Source organism: Pygoscelis adeliae, unplaced genomic scaffold, assembly GCF_000699105.1.
Source record: "Pygoscelis adeliae isolate BGI_AS28 unplaced genomic scaffold, ASM69910v1 Scaffold202, whole genome shotgun sequence".
NCBI classification, from domain to species: Eukaryota; Metazoa; Chordata; class Aves; order Sphenisciformes; family Spheniscidae; genus Pygoscelis; species Pygoscelis adeliae.
Window position 1 is genome coordinate 2,693,082 of NW_008824544.1, and position 19,583 is coordinate 2,712,664.

The window sequence follows — 19,583 nt, forward strand, 5'->3', positions numbered from 1 at the left end:
TTATGGGCTTTTTTCTAAAAGTAATGCCCTTGCGCTGCAGTGAGTTCAGCATAGATCAGACTTTAGATGTAGAAAATGTACATGGAGATTTTAAATTTAGTGGAGCCCTCATCTGCAGCTGTAAACAAAAACAAGCTGGTGATTTGCAAATCATCAAATAAGGTGCCTGAACAAAACATGTATTTCTAGTTGAGCTATATCTATTTTAACAGTATCAATGTTGTTCTCCCCGTAACAGAATATTTTTGCTTGAGGGACTCTTGAAGAAATCCTGGTGAAATCATGGACGGTAAGGGGGAAAGTACTTTTTTACTTTAAGTAGGAAAATTGTCTTCTAATACGTTAGTTAATAAGTTCAAGTGTTCAGAAATCTTGGTTAACTTTTTAGCAAGGGAAATAATGTTGCACTGATTTCATTTGGGGAGGCCTTTGAGGTTGCCCCTTGCCTTCATTGTTGTCACCTTTCTGTGAGGCTGCTGTGCCCCTTCCCTGGTTTTGTGTTTTCTTCGGCAGCAAAGGCTAAATACATTTCCTGTTTTGTTCTGAAGTTCAGCTCTGCTGTCTCTCCTATTCCTCTCTCTGTAGCTGATTTTCTTTTTTCCATTATTTGTACCTTTGATCCATGTTTCTTTGCTCTATTCTCTTCCTTGAGCAAAGCATATGTGAGAATATGCTTTCTTGCCTGCCTTGCATCTTCCTCTTCAGCTTCTATTGGCAAAAGCCACGTGGGTGTCTCTGTAGAGCTCCTGGCTACACCTTTGCAGGTCTCAAGGCTTTTCTATGTAACAGCAGCTATTGTACAAGTAGCTGCATAGGAGGAAAAGCCAGCGCTAAGTGGCCTACAAGTTTTCTGCCTACCAGCCAGCCTGGATCACAAGCTGAGAGTGTCTGCAACCACATTTCCATCTGACCAGACAGCAGGAAGCTGCTTTATCTTCCTTTAGCCAAAGCTGAAGTAGTTTTTTAAGAATGCCACTTGCTGCTCTGATTTAGTTTCAGTTGTCATCAGCTTGTGATTAGAGTATCTTGGATGTTTTATTCCATGGCAGCTTTCCTCTAACTGGACAGAAATAATGCTGAGTTTAATTTTTGCCTTAGCTGATGATGACTTGGATCTGTTGGCCTCCCTCCTGGAAGAAAGCGAGGCAACTGAGGAAGGGAATTCTGCTGAGGAGGAAGATGCCCCAGAGGATGAGGGGGGAAAACCAGATGAATACGATGAGCTCTTCGATGCAGAAGATGATGCGTCCTACACTGAGGAGGTCGATGCTGAGGACAGCATGACTGATGAGCAGAAGGAGAACCTGGCTGCGCTGTTTGGAGATGTAGATGACCTGCTGGAAGAGGAGGCGGCAGAAGCAACTGTCCCCACTTCAGCTCCCAGTCAGGCAAAAGAGAAAACCAACCAAGAACTGCAAGGTTTCTGTAACAGCATCTTTTATCTGATTTGTGATATATATCTTGTCTCTAGAGGGCTAATGGGCAGAAGGCAGGGCCTGCTGCTTCTTACTTTAGGATGGTGCCCAGAGGGGGAATACAGAAAGTCCTTGTGAAAGTTTCTAGGTTGAGTTTTCAGGGCTCAATGACCAAACTCACCAAACCTGTTTTTCCAAAAGAAAGACAGAGGACTGAAGTAAGCCAGGGAGACTAAACTAGCTGTGGTGAGCAGGACAGGGAAGGTTGCCTATGTACCTGTGCCTTGTCTGATGAAGAGCAATGTTGCTTCAGTCTTCAGGGCTGCCATCCCGGCATCTTTCACCAGCACAGCAATCCCTTCCCCCTCCGGACTTATCAGCAGGAGGCTCCGCCATACCAGTCAGTGCGGAAGCAGAGTTGGCCACTGAGCCTTCCTGTCTCTGGGCCACATATTTGATTATATTGGAAGCATTTCTTTATAGTAAGGAGTGCAATCATCAGCCATGTAAATTGTCTTATGTTCAGTAGGAAAGATATATGCAACATGGCAAGGAGCATACCACGGTCAAGTAAAATATTTATATGAGAGAAGTCAGCTCCAGGCTGTATGGAAAAGTGTCCCTTCACTGTGAGCTATGTAGACTCAAGTAAATCTGTATTGTGGCTTGAGTCTTTGTTTTCTAAGGTCCTATGATGTAGTAAAACTGCCAGACTTCCAGGGATCTCATAAATCCCTGTTTGCAATGGCTTCCTGCTGTTTTCATTATTACCCTTTTTCTTCTCCTCTCTTTCCTAGCTGAGCTGAGAAAATTGCAGGAACAGATGAAGACGTTACAGGAGCAGTTGCAAAAGACTGCTATTGGGCAGCAGTCCAGTTCAGGCCCTGAGAAGAAAACCCCTGGTAATGAGACTAATTAAATGGGTTTATGATTTGTTGACCTACCAGCTTGCAGTTTACAGGCAAGACTCCAGATAATCCCAAAGTGGGCACTGAGTAGCAAGGAGGAATGGTGGTCTGGTGTATTCCCACACAGGTTGTTTCCTGCTGCTACAGACTAAATCAATGAGGTGCAGTTTTGGTGTCTGCATCAGGGGTTGATTCTACATGGGGCATCTTTCATGACTGAAGTGCTCCAGGGTCTTCTGCTGGAAGTGTCCCTTCTCACTGGCACATGTTGGTACACCCAGAAAACACAACTGTGTTTGTTGCTGTAGCACATTGGGTGTAGTAATGAAACCACATGGGAAAATTGAAAAGCAAGGGGATGTTCCTACTTTCCACAGCTTTGTGGTTTCAGTGACATCCAGAGTTTTAGGTCATCATGAGGAAAAGGCATTGGGGCTTTTCTGGCTGTTGCATTTCAGATGCTGGCAACTTAGCTGAAGGGCTTCTATGTGGACTTGTTATTCAGAGAATTACTTACTTTGGAGCAGTTCTCAGTGTTTCAGTCCAGATCCTGAGATCTCATAAATAATTTTTTGTTTTCTTGGCCAGGTAAATCTCCCTGTCCACCCTTAAAGGAAAGGAAAGTTCAGAAGCTGCAAGAGTCACCATGTTTCTCAGCCCAGCTGGGCAATCCTTTACCGCCAGCCAAGCAAGGAATCCAGAAATCAAAAGCATCCTCAGCAGGTACCATTCTCAGCCTGCCTTTCACTGAAACACACTTTTGTTGAAAGCCTGTCTAGTTCACAGCAGCGGTGTAGACACATCCAGGATAGTTTTACACTAGTCAGTGCACCAGTAGCAGTCTGGTCACAGCGGAACAGAGCTCACTACAGAGTTAGTTATTGTATTCTTTGCAATGGGTGCTATGCTCTGTACTGCTACGGTTAACTTGGACACTGACAGCAGTCTAACTTGCATCTGTGTATCCTACAGTTTAGCTTGCCTGGAAAATAAGAGCTGCTCTGGGAAGCTCTTCACCAGGCAGAATTCATTGCTTGAGTTACATGTGACTGATCTGGAGCTGTCAGTTCCCAGCTGACTGGGAGACCAGTTCAGTACAAATAAGACAGTTTTACACCTTTTTCTTAGGTGTGCTATATTAGACTCCTGTCTCTGGTCAGGTGTAAGTTAGTATTATTTTTGTTGAGAAGTTTTCTTTCATTATCAAGATTTTTTTTTCTTGCTTTTTTTCCTGCTAAAGAGAACAAGACTGCTCCTCCACGACAAGTCCTCAGTCTGGCGTTCCAGCCTCTCAAGTCTGCCACAGGGAACACACCCAGTAAGGTGACCAGAGAGAAGACTCCTCACATGCCTACATGCTCCAGTGCAACAACTCAGCCAGTGTCTGTGGAAACCTTCTCGGGACTGAGATTAAGGTCAGCAGCCCAGCACTGAGCTCTGTCTGGGGACATCACCCTCCAGTAATGGGAGAGAAAACGCAATCAATCCAATGTCCTGTGATGCTAGTCACACAAGTGGTGCGCGGAGGACTGGATTTCTGATTTGCTGTATATACATCGTTTCACCATATCAGATTAGTCAGTTGTCATTAGGGGATGTAACACAAAGCCACAGCATTGGCTGGTTGATTGATCAGTAAATAGGTAACATTGACTTTTGGCTTATTACCATATTTCTATTTTCACCTTTGCTCTTTTCTAACAAAAAACCTATCATTTCGTTACACTGCCTTCCCTGGGATGTCCTCAGTGGTGGAGGAGGGATGCAGTGGGCATGTGCAACGCCCGACTGTGCTCCAGTTGAGCAGATTTTGCACCACACTGAGAAGCCTCAGGAGCCACTCGTGATCCCCATACTCGATGTGGCCACAAGAGGTCTCTGAATACTCACGGTGTCTTTCCTCACCAGAAACCATGCTGAATTTCCAAACCTTGCTCAGACAGTCATGGTACTCAGTCCTTCCTGAAACGAGCAGAGTTAACGCAGGCTTGGGGCTAAGTTGCGGTGCAGCTTTTTGGACAAAACCCAGCATGATCAGTAGCTTTCTGATACTTGTACAGAGTCCTGAACTGAGGGGTTTTGTTTGAAGTGAACTCTGGGTGAAATAAGGCACAGAGGCATTTTGCAGCAAGAGATAGTCTCCCCAGAAGAATGCTGGATGGTTTTGATTGTCTCTGTCCATTTATGCCAATGGATGTGTTCTCTTTTACACGCTTTCACTTGATGTAGAAAACCCCGGGTTTCATCGGCTGAAATGGACAGGAAAATGGCTAACCGGAAGCTCATCCGACTGTCCCAGCTGAAGAGCAAACTTGCTGCAGAAAATCTGGAGGAAATAGACTGGGTAACATTTGGAGTCATAGTGAAGAAGACCACTCCTCAGAGTGCAAATAATGTAAGTAACTTTGTTGTATCCCTTGCTCAGTTCAAGTGAAATGCTGGTCTTCTTTCCTGATAAACTAATTAGGTCTTCAACTTAATCAGCCAACTCCATGTAGTTAATGAAAAGCTACTGTATTAAAGATCTTGGCTCGTCTGGTTTCATGCAGTAATGCTGCTTTTAGTCCTCAGGGTAAGTCCTTAGCTTATCTGGTGCAACTGTCCCAGACAGTAGCATTGGCTAATGTAACCATGGCATAAATCTGTCTTAAATATGTTCATCCACTGTTATATGTTAAATGCCAGTGCAAAAAAAAGGACTGTGACTCCCAGGGTTTCTAGACAGCCCTCTTGTTTTAAATGTGCCCACACATTCTACTTCCAGCATTTCCCTAGAGGCCGTTCTGTCTTAAATGGTGTACATGTCCTATAGAAAGTCATTGATGAAACAGAGATCTAGATATGCCTTGGTTTTGTTTGTTCAGTGGGGTAAAAACCTCTTTATTCAGCAAGCAAGAGTGCTGCCCAGCTTTAATATCAGGAAGATTGGTGGTAGCAGTATTATTGTGCTATTTTGGCCTTCAAGAATCCCAGAACTGGCTGTGTGGCATGGCTGGAGATACTATATCTAACCTCTTCTGAGGCTACAAATTGTGCTTTTCTAAATCAGGAAAACCCAAAGGGGTGGAAATCAGAATAACTCTTTAAAAGCAACAGCAAGAGGGGATGCAGTCAGTGTCCCTGGACTGAGAGCTGAAAGGAAAGCCAATGTCTGTTCCAGGGCAGAACCTTCAGTATCTGGCGACTGAACGACCTACGGGATCTCAATCGGTGTGTCTCACTCTTCTTATTTGGTGATGTCCACAAAGAGCACTGGAAGACAGACCAAGGCACAGTCATCGGGCTGCTCAATGCTAATCCTATGAAACCTAAAGAAGGCTCAGATGAGGTGAGAGGATTTTTCACTTGTCCATCAGCTGTAGATAAAAACCCCTAGCTGAACTTTTTCATATCTGCTTGAGGTTTAGCTTTAGAACACATGTTCAGGCTGAAATTACAGCAGTCTGCCTAAACAGTTTGAATTGCATTTAGATATTTGCGTGGTGTGTATTTGCTCCTGGCCTTCTGGAAGACTGAACTTCAAGAAGTCCTATTAAGCATCTAAAATCAGAGTTTATTCAAGTGTTTAATCTGCTCTCGGTAGCAGTCGGCTCTACCACCGATGTAGGGAGTGTATTTTCATTTCAGTTTATTCAGCTACTTCAGTGCAATGCCTATTTCAGCCTAGAGGTCTCTCAAAGCTGAAAAAGGTGGGGAAGCTCATTTCTCTCTTCTTATTTAAGCATGAGATGTGATTGCAAAATGTTTCCTGGTTCCAAAATCACGACTAAGAAGCAGCAGTATTTGATTTATTAAACAAATGATGTATTATGTATTGATACATAGTTGATACATAGTAGTTTGCTTGTTTAATCAATTACTTACAAATGCAGAGCATGATGAATTACTTTTCTGTATGTATCAAAACATTTAAGGTGGCTTCATTTTGCTAATAAATTATTTTTTTTAATAGCTTTTTAATTCCACTGGAATGGAAACCGTTTTTACTGACTTCTGTCAAGTGGAATTGCAATCTAGTAGCTGGTGATGTAGTGTTTTGCACTTTAAATTCTCCAAATGGAAAAATTAATAATCTCATTAATTGTCTATTAAGCTATATAATTGCTTGAATTAACATGAAAAAGCAGTAGAAAGTCCTGTTGGTGAGTAGAAAGGCATACCAGATTTAATGTAAGGGCTGTATTTAACTGTTAAGAATGGCTGCTCTTAGCTAAAATGTACACATTTAGAACTACATTAAAACTGATGACTTGAAGTGTTTCTTACCTACAGACACAATTCCTAGTATTTTCGGTTGTGTGAAGTAGGCACTCTTCTTGCACAGGCGTCAGTTTTGATTGAACCTAGACATATGGAGAGGGACAAGCTCTAGTACATCTCCTTCCACTGCCGAATGTGGTTGCCATGATGGCATCAGAGCCAAGAGGTTGTGCAGGACCATCATTTATAGCACAACTAGATCTGCCTTTGCTGGTCCTTGGTTTCCCGAGGCTCTGAGCATAGAAATCCAGTGTCTGTCATCTCTTTGTGAGAAAGAAATTAACTTTTTCTGTTTAACTGAGCCTTTTTGCAATCTGAACAGGACATGTGGCTTTCTTAAACTAGGCCTGGATTTTAAAACTGCATTGTTAATACCAGAGGTACCAAGCTGGACCAGAGCCAAATCAGCGATATCTAGAGAGAAGCCCATCCAGTTCTCCTCAAGGCATGTTCTGATTTCTTTCTAGGTGTGTTTGTCTGTTGACCACCCCCAGAAGATCCTCCTCATGGGTGAAGCTCTGGACATGGGCACCTGCAAAGCCAGGAAGAAGAATGGTGATCCTTGTGCACAGATTGTGAACCTGGTCTGTATCTCAGTAGTTAGGACATCCTTAAGCTGTTGGTAAAAATCTGGCTGCTGATTTTGTACTGATGCTCCAACTCTTTGACTTGTTTCTGGATCTTGACTTGCGACTAAAGTGGGTGGAGAAACTGAGAAATGAAACCCAGAGGAGCTGCTTTTCTGATGGCACTGTAGCAGCAGCACAGTAGTTACCTAAATGCAAAGCTGGTGCTGCAGTGAAAAGAGATGGTCTTGACCCATGACTGCCACCATCTCCACACCCTTTCAGTCTCCTTTGCACCAGTGCAAGCTTCCATGCACTGCACTAGAGAACTGATCCAAGGTAAAACAATAGGAGGTTTTTCTTGGGAATGGCTGTGTTTTTCGGAGATGGTTTTAACCCAATGAGTTCCCTAGTCCAGTGTGCCCACAAGCTGCCAGAATATTTATACCTGAACGTGGGGCACTGGAGATGAGAGGAAAAAGGTGTTGGGATTCTTCTTTTAGAGACAGTACTGACTCGTACTGGTTTAAAGGACTTGTGGACTATGTCACTTCATGGCTACGGTGATGTTATGATACCTGAAAGGAACCCTAAGTCAGAAGGGTTATAGTTAGTAGGGTAGCACTTAGAAAGAGGAGAGAAAATGAAGGAATGAAGAACTGGGGAGGAACTCAAAGTGTGTGGAGTGGGAGGAAGACAAATACAGAAGGTTACTTGTAGCAAACAAGGCTGAGATTGCAGACCCGCTCCAGGCGGTGGCTGTGCACAGGGGTCTCAATGTCAGTGATGTGTTCCAGTGCCACCTGGAACAAACCATAGATGGAGGCTGTCTGGCAGAAGAACCTCATGAAGGAATTGGCTGTCTGTTTAATTACTGACAAAGAATGTTTGATGGTGGGATAATTGTAGTTATACAAATCTGGGGCAGATGAATATCAATGAGAATGGAGTTATTTTTTTGGTAAAAAGTTAAAGAACACCCTGAGTGAGTGCATTTATGGCACTGCTGTCTCTGACTGGCAGGTTCACTATCTTCAGTTCTAAACTCCTTCAGATTGACACTGAGAACTGATGAATTAATTTGAAATGAGTGCATGAAATAACTTGCTCCGGTGTTAATTTTCCTTTGTGTTCATACCAGTAAGAAAATTGCATACAGTTCGGAGTCAAGAGTACAGAATCTGGGCAAGAGGACCTGGGACTTCAGTTGACTTGAGCCAAGGAATAGCCTTAAAATTCCTTGACGCACAGTTTTTTTTCCAGTGATTAGTATGGGCAATTTTAGTTTTGTTTTTCATTGCTGGAGTGTGGGCATATATGTTTGTTGAGCTGGTCAAATGCTGGAGTACTACAATAGAGATGTTACTTCAGTTTAGCCATAGAAGGATGTGTGTGGGTGAGAGGAATGAAGTAAATTGTAATTGCTAGTGTTCTGCAACAGACTTCTCCCATTTCTTTTCAGAACGACTGTGAATATTGTCAGTATCACATACAATCCCAGTACAAGAAGCTTAGCTCGAAGCGGGCAGATCTGCAGTCCACCTTCTCTGGTGGCCGTATTCCCAAAAAAGTTGGTCAGAAAAATCTCAGTTTGAAGGAGAGGCTGTGTCAGGATGGGTTTCACTATGGAGGTGTCTCTTCAGCAGCATATGCAGCCTCAGTGTAAGATAACCACTTATTTCCCTTGCTTTTGAACAGAATTTCCCTCCCATATACAAGTGAGCCTGAAGCTATCTCTAAGGGGGTCTATTTAGTTAGAGATCCCTTTGACTTAGCTACATTCACCAGAGAGGAATAAATGCCCCACATTTGGTGTAATCCTCCTGGCCCCATGGGGTAACAGAGCTGCATTTGATAGGAAAATTTTAACAGTCAGCACTAAGAAGTGGTAAGGGGTGTTTTTAACCTCTAAATTAATATTCTGTTGTGAAGCCAGGCAGCATTGTGTTTCAGTAGATGAAATGAATTTTGTCATGAGATCACAAGCATTCAAGTCTCTGAGTATTTTTCAGTGCCATTCCCTTACCGTATTTTGTTATGGCTCATTGCATTTAATCCAAGACTCAGTGTATTCTGTATTTTCTCCTCCTCTCTTCCTTGGCTGAAATAATACAGTGTCACTGTGTGTTAATGAAGAGACAGTAGTACCCCCACGTATTATTAAGTGACCAAGATCAGTAGATCAGTATGCATCTCATAAGTAGCATGGAGGGGCCAGGTCCTTCATCCCAATCCCCCTGAAGACAGCTGTGGAAAGACTTGAGTCACAGCTGGATCAAGCCCTGTGCTTACACACGGCTGTCATTCTCTTACCACTGCCCTCTGATAACTGGTGTGACTCCACAGTAATGAAGCAATTCTAGCCTTCTCTCCATCCCTGGAACTAACTGTGAGCAAAGCTTAGCCTTTACCTACGTTTAGTTTTCTCTCAATGCATAGGAAATACATATCTCAACCCAGGGAGAAATAGGAGATCCTAAACATTGTGCTAGAATTTGGATTTAGATCCACATCCTTCCCAAAGACAGCCAGATGACCGGAGAGAGGCACACTTTAGGGTCGCTGGAGTTCTGTTGAGGCACTGGGCTAGCGTTCGAGCTCCTGTCCTTGCTCTAAGCATGGGAAAACTGATGTTCTGGTTTTGTTTCCTCTTTCTAGTGCAGCAGCTGCAGTGCCGAAAAGGAAGATTCAAACCACTCTCTCCAATCTGGTCGTGAGAGGAGTTGATGCAATTGTCCAGGAAACCAGGCAGAAAATTGGTACCTAACTACCAATGTAGTCTCTTCACCCTCCAGATATTGCCAGCTTGACGTGTAGCTGTGTCCCAGGACCCCGCTACTCGCTGAATGAATCTGGCAATTGGTTTGCTACACAGGTAGCCGTTTGCAGGCTGCTTTCTCAACTGATCAAAACTCCTCTTCCCTCTTGAGATTGCAGCTTCAAGGCAAATGTAACTAAGCAACTGTGTAGCTCCATGCATCTTTTTTTCATCAGTGCCCCTAAATTAAGTCTCCTGTTCTGTCTTTGGACAGTGACAGCAGATCTTTGCCAGATTAATGGGAATGTTCACATTTAATCTTCAATCTTAAAACTTCAAAGTTTTAAGAACGTTGAACAAGAGAATTTATTTTATTTGATTAAACTAGATGACTTCTGTCAATCTTGAAAGCTTCCAAGGAATACTAAGTATAAATCAGTCAGGTCTGCAATGCAGGGGACCTCCTGAGTACCCAGCCTGTTTCTAGTGCTTTTCTTTTGTGATCTTCAAAACATGTCCCCATAGCCTTTGGGGTGTCACTGATCTTCTCTGCCTCCATTTAATTTCTGTAAAGCCCTTAATATTACACCCTTTTTATGCTCGGTGGAGAGCAGATGACAGAGTATTCAAACTATGATGTGCTCTAGATGTAACTTAGATGTCTTATTCACATCTTTCAGTTCCCTCAGTTGCCTCCATTTCAGGCAACATAGTGTGTGTCCTGTCTCTAGCTTTTAGCTGCTCGTAATTCTCCAGGGATAAGATGTGGTGGCTTCAGGGCTTTCAAGCATTCTACAAATGGGAACAGTGGGAGCACCACAGGCAGCCAAGGCTGATGGGGAACTGTCTGACTGATGAAATTGCTGAAGGGGTAGAAATATCTTTGTGATGTGCTCTGTGAGGACAAGGCCTTGGGTGACCAAATATAACGAAGTTGGCCTTGCTTTTTGGGGGTGCTCACTCAGGTGACCCACAGGGGTTTCTTCCAACCTAGACTACTCTACATGTCTAAAGCCAGGCCTGCTTCCCTTCCTGGCTCCAAATCTGTTGTATTTCTGCCTTGTCCACTCCAGGTGCAGCAAAGAGACCCATGCAATGTTCTGAGGAATTCAAGGAACTGCTGGCACAGCCAACTTTTGGAGCACGAAACCTCTGCAAACACTGGACCAGAGCAGGTATTGTCCTTTTGCCTGAAGGAAAACCCACTCCTGAAAACACTCAACTTCCTTCTGAGCAAACAGTAGTGGCTTTTTATTTTGGTTTGGTTTGGTTTTTTTTCCCAGATGCTGAAAAGAAGCAAGGGGCCAATTTCCAGTCTGTCTCTGCTTCAGCACTGCTCAAGCAACAGAAACAGAAATTGCTGGAGGCCAGAAAAAAGCGATCTGAAGAGATTCAGAGGCGGTAATACATACTGACTTTCACAGGAAGGGTTCTATTATTGTGGCCCTAAGTATAACTGTGGGAGGTGTTTTGCTGTTTTAATAAAAACTTCATTTAAATAGAAATACCCCAGTATTCAGTGGAGAATCAAATGCTCCAGCACAGTACCTAGCAACTGGAAGGCATGATGGGAAGAGGCTGATTAGAGTAGGAAACTGGGGTCAGGAGTCCTGGTTCTGTTCCTTGCTGGCTTGCAAGGGTCTTCTGAACCTTAAGATTTGCCAAGTGTTTTGTGCATGTCTTGTTGAAGAACCTCAGAAGAGCCACCCTGGGTGAGACTGAGATTGATGTAGCCAAGTAGCCTCAAAAGGCTCAACGGGAGCCAAAACAGAACCTGAAGGAGAATAAGACTAGGCACAATCATGATGATATTTCCCCCTAATACTCTTCCAGCCTACAACACTATGTACTTCAGGGACTCTCCAAGCTAGAGGTGATGTCTGTCACAATATTTCTGAAGGCTTTTTTTTTTTCCCCATGAACCTGTCCAACCTCTTCACCATGATCTAGGTAAACCTAAGCATTTATGTGACTCCTGTGACAAGGAATCCCACTGCTTAACTACCTGTTCTGCAAAGAAGCCCGTTTTTGTGCTTTCAGCTCCCACCTCCCAGCTTCATTTGATGCTTCTCTCTGTTTTTTGTTTTGGAAAGCAATTGGTCATTCACTCCTTCTGGTGACTTCAAGTCACTCTTGATTTCAGTGACCCAGTGAGTTCCTTACCAGTCTTGTTTTCCTCTCCTGAATTGCTGCATGATTTTCTAGCAATAAAAGGCCAATTAGTGAAAAATCAGTCTGCATCCCTTCCACTCCTATCTGTTTCTTAAACCTTTCTGTCTCTTTGACTTGTGTCTCTATTTCAATGGATTATTCTTGTCTTACAAGGTTTCTCCAGAACACAAGTAAAGCCAGCAGCCCTGCTTTGCAGTCCTCCTCCAGACAGTCCTCGCTCCATTCCTCAATACCTGGGGCAGAGTTTCCCAAAGCTGCAAAAATGTCAACTCCTCAAAGGCCCAGGCTGGGCACAGGCTTCTCAGAAGGAGATGATATCCTCTTCTTTGACGGGTCTCCACCTCCAGCACCAAAGCTAGACAGCTTGGCAGAAGCCAAAAAGGTAACATCTCTTTGAATCTTTTGAGTATGAAGAAGGGCAGGTTAAGGGAAGTTTGGTTTGTGGTAGTAGAGGAGTCTTTGATCAGATACAGGACAGCTCAGTGCTGATATTGGCAAAGTTTCCCATTTGTGGGATCAGACTGGGCTGTATTACAGTACACAAGAAACCTGCAGTTCCTGACAGCTGTTAGTACCAAGGTTCATGCTACCATCTTGCCTGTAGTCAAGCTCCAGAGCTGTGGAACAGCTGTTAAAGAGGGGGCTGTGTCTGTGACGTTTGGCCACAGGAGCTGGTGTCTCTTGCTAATTCAAAATTCACCTGAATTGGTCAGCAGCGAGTTGTTAGGATCTGTCTTGCGTGTGATGCTCATGAGCTCACTCTTGATCTTCTCTGAAGACAGGCATCACTGAAGCCACTGACACAATGGCAATTTCAGCAAATGCCAGTTGGGCGTGGACAGGGGATAGAGGAGCCTCTTGGGATGGGACTGGGGAAAAGGAGATGGAGAGATAAGGCATCTCTTAAGTCGTGAGCCTGATGCTAAGCTTTTTGCTGAAGAAACACCTCTTTATGCACGCTAGCAGCTTCTGTGAGTAGAAGTGACTCTGTTCTTCATGACCTGACATAGTCTGTCACCTCTTGGGGACATTACCTTTGGAGAGCAGTTTGGAGTAGCTGTGTTGCTCTGCTTGCACTCTGTTCTTCATGCAGGTGGGACAGAGCTTCTCTGTCCACTAGTGGCTGCTCTTTTGCTCTTGTGTTTTGGGAGTTTGGGGTGCCTTAAAGCATCAGGTTCTGGATAGGTCCTGGGCCAGGATGGGAGGTGCTGAAGTGATTTTTACAGAAGAAAGGAGAGCAAGGCACTATTGATTGTTCTACAAGCATGAAAACCCTTAAGTGCTGGGAAGGGGCAGGGGATTTGTGCTGAAAATCCCTGGAGTGCTAAACTGTGCATGTTTGTTCTTTGGCATTGCTAGTGCTGTGTATTGTGGGTGTTTTCCATCTGCCAGGTAAGCAACAGGGAACTAAACTGGTTTAGCTATGTTGTGCCATGAGTTTGGACAAATTTGGTGTCTAGCCAGAACAGACTGCATCTTTCCTTGGCACAAATCTGTTCACATGTTTGTCAAAGAAACTTTTCTCTTCCAGCAAGGAAGAAGGAGTCTTAACATTTTGTGAGTATGGAAAGGAATAGTTGTATGCAATTTTCTGTTAGTTCCCAATTATTACCAATTTATGTGGAAATCTCAAGTGATTTGATTCCTCTGGAAAACTTACTGATTTGTGAAGCAGTTAAAGCACAGCTGCAGAGATATCAAGCCTGGTAACACCCCTGGAGGAGTGATTTGGTGGTTTGGGAAGTCATGAGAGGTTGGGTGATGTGGTGAATTAGATGTACAGCAGAGCTGGGAATTTTGTTGGGCCTCTCTTCGGCCAGCTCTGTGCTCAGGCCAGTGGATCTTGTCTCCTCCATTTGACAGATTTCCTCTGCTACTTCTGGAAGTAGTAACGTGGGAACTAGAGTGGTCACCAACATATTCACTGCTCTTTCCTGTTTCCTAGCTGGCTGCGATACACCGACTACGAGCAAAAGGCCAGGTTCTTGTTCAAGCTGACCCGAACAGTGTCAAGAGGAAAAGAGCTGATGTTGACGATGTCCTAGAAATTGTTGAAAGAGTTGAGAAAAATGTTGCTCAGCCACAAGGTACAGAAGCAGAGAATGGTATGTGATGTTAGCTTCTAGAACAGAAGAAATATGATTATGTAGCACTAGTTGCTGGGTTGAGGACTTAACTGCTGTGCCAAAGAGAGGCTAAGTTAGGTCTGTTTAGAACTTAAAGAGTTTGTTGCAAAGGCTAAACAATCTCAACCCTGTGGAGAGAGTGAGAGATGTAATCGCTGATAGCTCCCTGTCCTCATCTCTGTTCCCTTTCCTCCAGCACGTGAGCATCTGCAATGCATGGCTGGCTTAACCAAGGGAAACCAAGAAATAGTCCCACCTGTGAACGTATCTGAATTTTCTGTGGGAACTTGAGTTTGCCTGCTGGTGATTTTCTGTGTGATCTTGGATGAATTGTTTAGTTCCCTTTAAAGCTTCTCCATCAGTCAGGGAGGCAACACTGCTCTCTCCCCTGGGAGTGATGTGAAAATTCTTAGTATAGTACTTTGAGAGAAGATGCAATGTTATATAAAAAAATGCCTTTTTTTTTTTTGAAGCCATATTTGAACTTGGCTTCATGTTCTCCTGAACTATGAAAGGCTGGTGTTTGACCTGAACATCTGCCTGAGAGACCTGAGACTTCCAAAATCTCCTACAGTGGTCATGCTTAGAGATCACAACCTTGTTTTGAACTTGGCTTCTGTAGGACTGAGCGCTTTTGTCTCCCTAGATATGGATGAACCAGAGCCTGCCCAAAAGAAACGGTGTGAGCAGCTGGCCTATCTGCAGTCAGAAGAGTTCCAGAAAATCCTGAATGCCAAGTCCAAGCACACAGATGTCCTAAAAGAGGTATGGCCTCAATCCAGCCATGACTGAGGGCTCAGAACTAGGGAGCTGTCTGGACTCCTCATAATGATTTCAGCAAGAAGCAGGCACCCAAACATGTCATAGGCACCAAATCATCCTGATGAGTAGGGTCGGGGTCTCTGAGCACACAGGGCACAGTGCCTGCTATTCAGCATTATTACCATAGCCATAGCAAGGTCAAGTTGCCATTGTCTTTTTTTGCTGTGTTTGGAAGAATCAGTGAATTTTCCTGGTTAGTGGATGACCAAATAAATCCTTCTACCTTAAAACCAAATTAGCCATGTACCTATTTTGTCCCTCATTTCTTGACACCTTGGCCACATGAAGACAGCTGCCACCTTCATCTGGGACCCATGTAAGTTGTGGAGCCTGTGAAATGCCAGCAGTTGCCCTTAAGAGCTAAGAGGTTGGGTTTCTCCCATCGGGGTCTTTGCTGAGCACGTTCCCAGGGATAAAGCACCTCCAGTGGCACAGGGCTCTTGTCTTGGACACATTGTATTGGTGTTAAGTCCTGGTTGTTTTAAGGCCTTCTGAGGAGTAGTATTTTGGCTAAGAACCAATTGTTACATCTGCCTACCCGACCTCTCCCTGCACTGTCCTCGTAGGTAAGTGCTTATTTTAGTAGTACATGCTGTTAAACCCTCCCACTCATACATCTCAGAGATGGCTCATTCCAGTGTTAGTGAAGAACAGCACATGCACTATATGGATTTTTTGAAGCAAGAGATATTTGATGTTTCTCTGGCTCCCAGGCTGCAGTCTGCTTCAAGCGGGCCCGGTAGTAATTTGCCCTAAGGTCATTTATGGAGCGGCTTCTTCCATCTTTATCTCCCCACAACCCTTTTTGTGTGCCCCCACAGGCTGAGGCTGAACTGCAGGAGCAATACTTTCAGCCCCTGGTGAAAAAGGAAGAAATGGAAGACAAGATGAGGAGCATTAAAGAAGTGAAATGTCGAGTTGTGACATGTAAAACCGTGAGTGAAGGGGAGCCAAGGTGACAGCAGGGGAGTGGGGCATGGATTGTACAAAATGATGCTGGATCATCCTTCAGACTCCCCATTAGTCACTCTCTTGGCCATAGTCCAGTGCAGGGATCAAATGGAGACAGTTTCATTCCTTATGACTGTTGCTGAGAGCAGCCCATGCACTGAGTGACATGAAGACCAGGCTTTAGTGCTGTGCTGAACATCTCAACTTGATGTTTATGCCAGTGGGTTCCTTGGGTGTTGGTGTCCTGAAAATATTTATCAGTTTCTTCCCTGAAGTGCTTTGTACCAGGACCCTCAGTTCCCCATATTAGATGACAAAATAAGCAAAGTGCCTTGAAAACATAACACTAGGTGTGATTCCTGTGTCTGCATTTCCAGGGACTTTGCCATCAGGAAGAGGAGTGGAGCTTTGTTACTATCCTAAATGTGCTGAGAGGAAGGGAGGGGTTATCTCCCATTCCCAGAGTTTCAGCCCATGCTGGACTTTACCTCTCGCTGCCTTTCCTATCTGTTTTGGGGCTGCACAGAGGGCCACTGTTTGCCCCATGAGGTGCTGCGAGCAGGGCCACGGGGTGGTGGCAAAAAGGGGAAGATGGCATTAGAAGGAGCAGTGACAAAACCCGGGGCGATGATCTCTCAGACTGGTGGGCTCCTCAGGATGGGAGAAGACAGAGATGCTTTCCTCTGGATGTTATCTGTCACCGACCCACAGAACAGGTTTCACATGCTGGTGAAGCACTCACAGCTCTCTTTCTCCTCCCTGACAGTGTAATTACACCTATTTCAAGCCACTGGAGATGTGTGTGCAGGATAACCATGACTACCACTGGCATGATGCCATCAAGCGATTTTTCAAATGTCCTTGTGGCAACCGAGCTATTTCCCTTGACAGGCTCCCAAAAAAGCCATGCAGGTAAGAAGTGAGCCTCATGAAATAGTGACTGGGGCTTTTCTACTGTCCATTCACAAGTAACGTGTTGGGAGTCACATAACCATGTCCTAAAACGAGAACGTTAGTCCGTGTGCTAAGCAGTGTGGGAAAGGTGAGGGGCTAGCTTTGGACCCCCTCATACCGTGCAGCAAACACACACCACAGTGGTCCTCACCTGCCATCTTCATCTTTCAGTACCTGTGGCCTCTTCAAGTGGGAGCGAGACGGGATGCTAAAGGTAACTGTGAGCCAGCAGTGTCTGAGCACCTCAGCACTCTGGCTGCTTCTCTTGGTACTTTTGTCCCACGCTTTGCTTCAGTGCCCTTACGAGCTCCCAGAAAAACCAAGCAGCTCTGCATTTTGTCAGGTACATACAGGTACCTGCAGGCTGTGTTTTAATGGACTTTCTTTTCTTGCTTTCTGTTCTCGAAGCTTTGTTTTATTTAACTGTGGGGAATTCGCTTTTGACCAAAGTTGTAAGAATTCAGAATGTTAAGGTTCCTAGAGTGTCTGTCAATATTTAATCAGATAATTTAGCCCTTCCAGAACTTCTGTCAAAAAAATGGTTGGGAGACATCTTACCACACGTCTAACTTCTTTCCTCCATGGTTCATGTTTCTAGGAGAAAAAAGGTCCGAAGATTGGTGGAGAAACACTTTTACCAAGAGGGGAGGAACAACCAAAATTTCTCAATAGTCTTAAGTGACCTGGAGTTGATTTTTTTCACAACATAAGGATGGATTTCTGTGTCTAAACCACACATTTCTTTACTGGAATGCTAAGAGGATTCTGGTTTTAGAGATGAATGAGCAGGGGAGTCAATTCCTGATGAGAAGGACATCCACAAAGTCTCCACCAGGTCACTGCATGGATATTCAGCTTTGATCTTTTTAAAATCGACTGAATAAGGCTGCATGTGAAATACACATTCATGCCTGTTCTTTCTTACTAACAACTTGTTTACAAGATTTAACCTAGAAAAGAGACAGCTAGAGAGGAATTTGTACCAAGAAATCCCTAGGGATCCCTCAATTTATGTTGAATGGCTGCTGTAGTGACCTCACCAGGATTTTAAGTGACAAATCATCATGAACTGGGGTGGACTGTATACTCCATAAGCACTTGTGAAGTTAATGCTGCGGTGCGTAAATGCCAGCCTGTCAAGGTTTTTCAGCTGTTGGCCAAAAAGGGGTGTGAGAGGGTTGTAGTCACAGAGCAGTCTTCATTGGCTCCAAAATTACTCACTTTGAACCTTTAAGAACAGATGTCAAACAGTTCCTGAGTTGTCTCCTTGGCTTAAAAAACCCCTTCAGTGGCTTTGGCATTGCAAACCAGTGGTGTTTACACTGCAGACTACTGGGAGCTCTTTTGAAAGCCCTTTCCCTATCACACAGCCCATACTGGGTTCCAGCACCATCCACACTACAGCACCTTTATGGCTACAAACCTGCAGCTCCCACTTTGAAAAGGATTTTAATGAATCTGGCACTGCTTTGTGAGTGGTTTTAAAGAGCTGAGTGGTTACATTTAATACTTTTTACCCTTTTTCTGGCATTTTAAATTTTCCTGAAATCTTTCCCAGTCATCACCATGTCAACCTTGGCTGCTGGCGCAGCTGCCTGGGGGACAGTAGCTGTCTCAGACCAAGCAGGAGGAGGTCTCCGAGGGCTGGGTCCTGAGAAGGACTGTCATTATACAGGTGTTTTTCTGAAAGCACATCTCTGTAGGGATGCCTGTGGCATTTGGCCAGCTTTTCCTGGACCTGATCCTTCTGCTGCCCCTGGTTCATGCTCAGTAGGATCACAGGGTGTTTTTAAGTGCCTAAAACCACTAGTACCTCAGTGATATAGTGAAACTGCCACCAACAGTCTCACGTGTCCCAGTGGCCTTGTCGATACCTCTCTTGTTTGCTGGCACAGGGGCTGGAAGAGAAGTTACTTCTATTTGAAGCAACTGGGCCGATTTACCTCAGTATTCTGCAGCCTTCATCTCCTACTGGTGCTTTTGCTGGGCAGTTTTGCTAGGCATGTTGCGTTCATTTCAGTGTCATGTTGATACCATTTGATGGGTGGGGTGTCACTGATAGGTGACTGTGACGTTGCTTGGCAATGTCTCCTGTTGATTTCTCATTCAGAATAAACACAGTGTGCAATAAAACACTTCCTGGGCTTGTATGGTATAATTTCTCTGAGGAAGAGGATGAGTTGCTTCTTCAACATCTTCGTTTGCCTGAGAGCTTGGTGGTGAATCACCAAAAGGAATTGGTTTGTGGTCCGTAACTCCGGCTGCCACGCAGTTTTCTCATTCAGACCAACAGGAGTTTCTCACCTGGAGTCCACAAAACCAGCGTGAAATTCCATGTCAGTATCAGTCTTCAGCCTGTATGTTGAAAGCTTCAGGCTTTTTCCATTTTCTGTCTCTGGCCAATGAAAAGGAGATTTCTGCAGAAACTAAACTGTCAAAGGTGGGGTAATGCTTTATCTTCATAAATGCCCCCAGGACTGTGATATGTAGGAAAGGTATGTGCCTCCTTGGGAGTCAAGGAATGAGAGCAATACCCTCAATTCATCCTTGTATGCAAAAATAGGATGAAGAAACCAAGGCCCATTGCTTTGCTTAAACCCCAGCAATAAACAAGGAGTGGGGGAGATTGATGTAATGGGTTTTATGTGCCT

The 19,583-nt window shown here is 44.4% G+C and overlaps 1 protein-coding gene across 1 annotated transcript; it reads left to right on the top strand.

The window, feature by feature from the left end:
- Nucleotides 1-282: 282 nt before the first annotated feature.
- On the top strand, nucleotides 283-17,856 carry MCM10 (minichromosome maintenance complex component 10). The gene is made up of 19 exons (XM_009321754.1): nucleotides 283-289; nucleotides 1,099-1,419; nucleotides 2,213-2,317; nucleotides 2,912-3,046; nucleotides 3,564-3,738; nucleotides 4,553-4,718; nucleotides 5,484-5,651; nucleotides 7,051-7,167; nucleotides 8,612-8,811; nucleotides 9,808-9,908; nucleotides 10,987-11,082; nucleotides 11,191-11,308; nucleotides 12,233-12,461; nucleotides 14,025-14,184; nucleotides 14,852-14,970; nucleotides 15,849-15,962; nucleotides 16,745-16,890; nucleotides 17,104-17,146; nucleotides 17,531-17,856. Exons 1-19 carry the CDS (start codon nucleotides 283-285, stop codon nucleotides 17,612-17,614), a joined length of 2,604 nt encoding a protein of 867 aa, XP_009320029.1. The 3' UTR covers nucleotides 17,615-17,856.
- Nucleotides 17,857-19,583: the final 1,727 nt, after the last annotated feature.

Coding starts and splice junctions, on each gene's coding strand:
- MCM10 (XM_009321754.1), top strand. Junction 5,652..7,050: donor CTAAAGAAGGCTCAGATGAG/GTGAGAGGATTT, acceptor ATTTCTTTCTAG/GTGTGTTTGTCTGTTGACCA. Junction 12,462..14,024: donor GCTTGGCAGAAGCCAAAAAG/GTAACATCTCTT, acceptor CCTGTTTCCTAG/CTGGCTGCGATACACCGACT.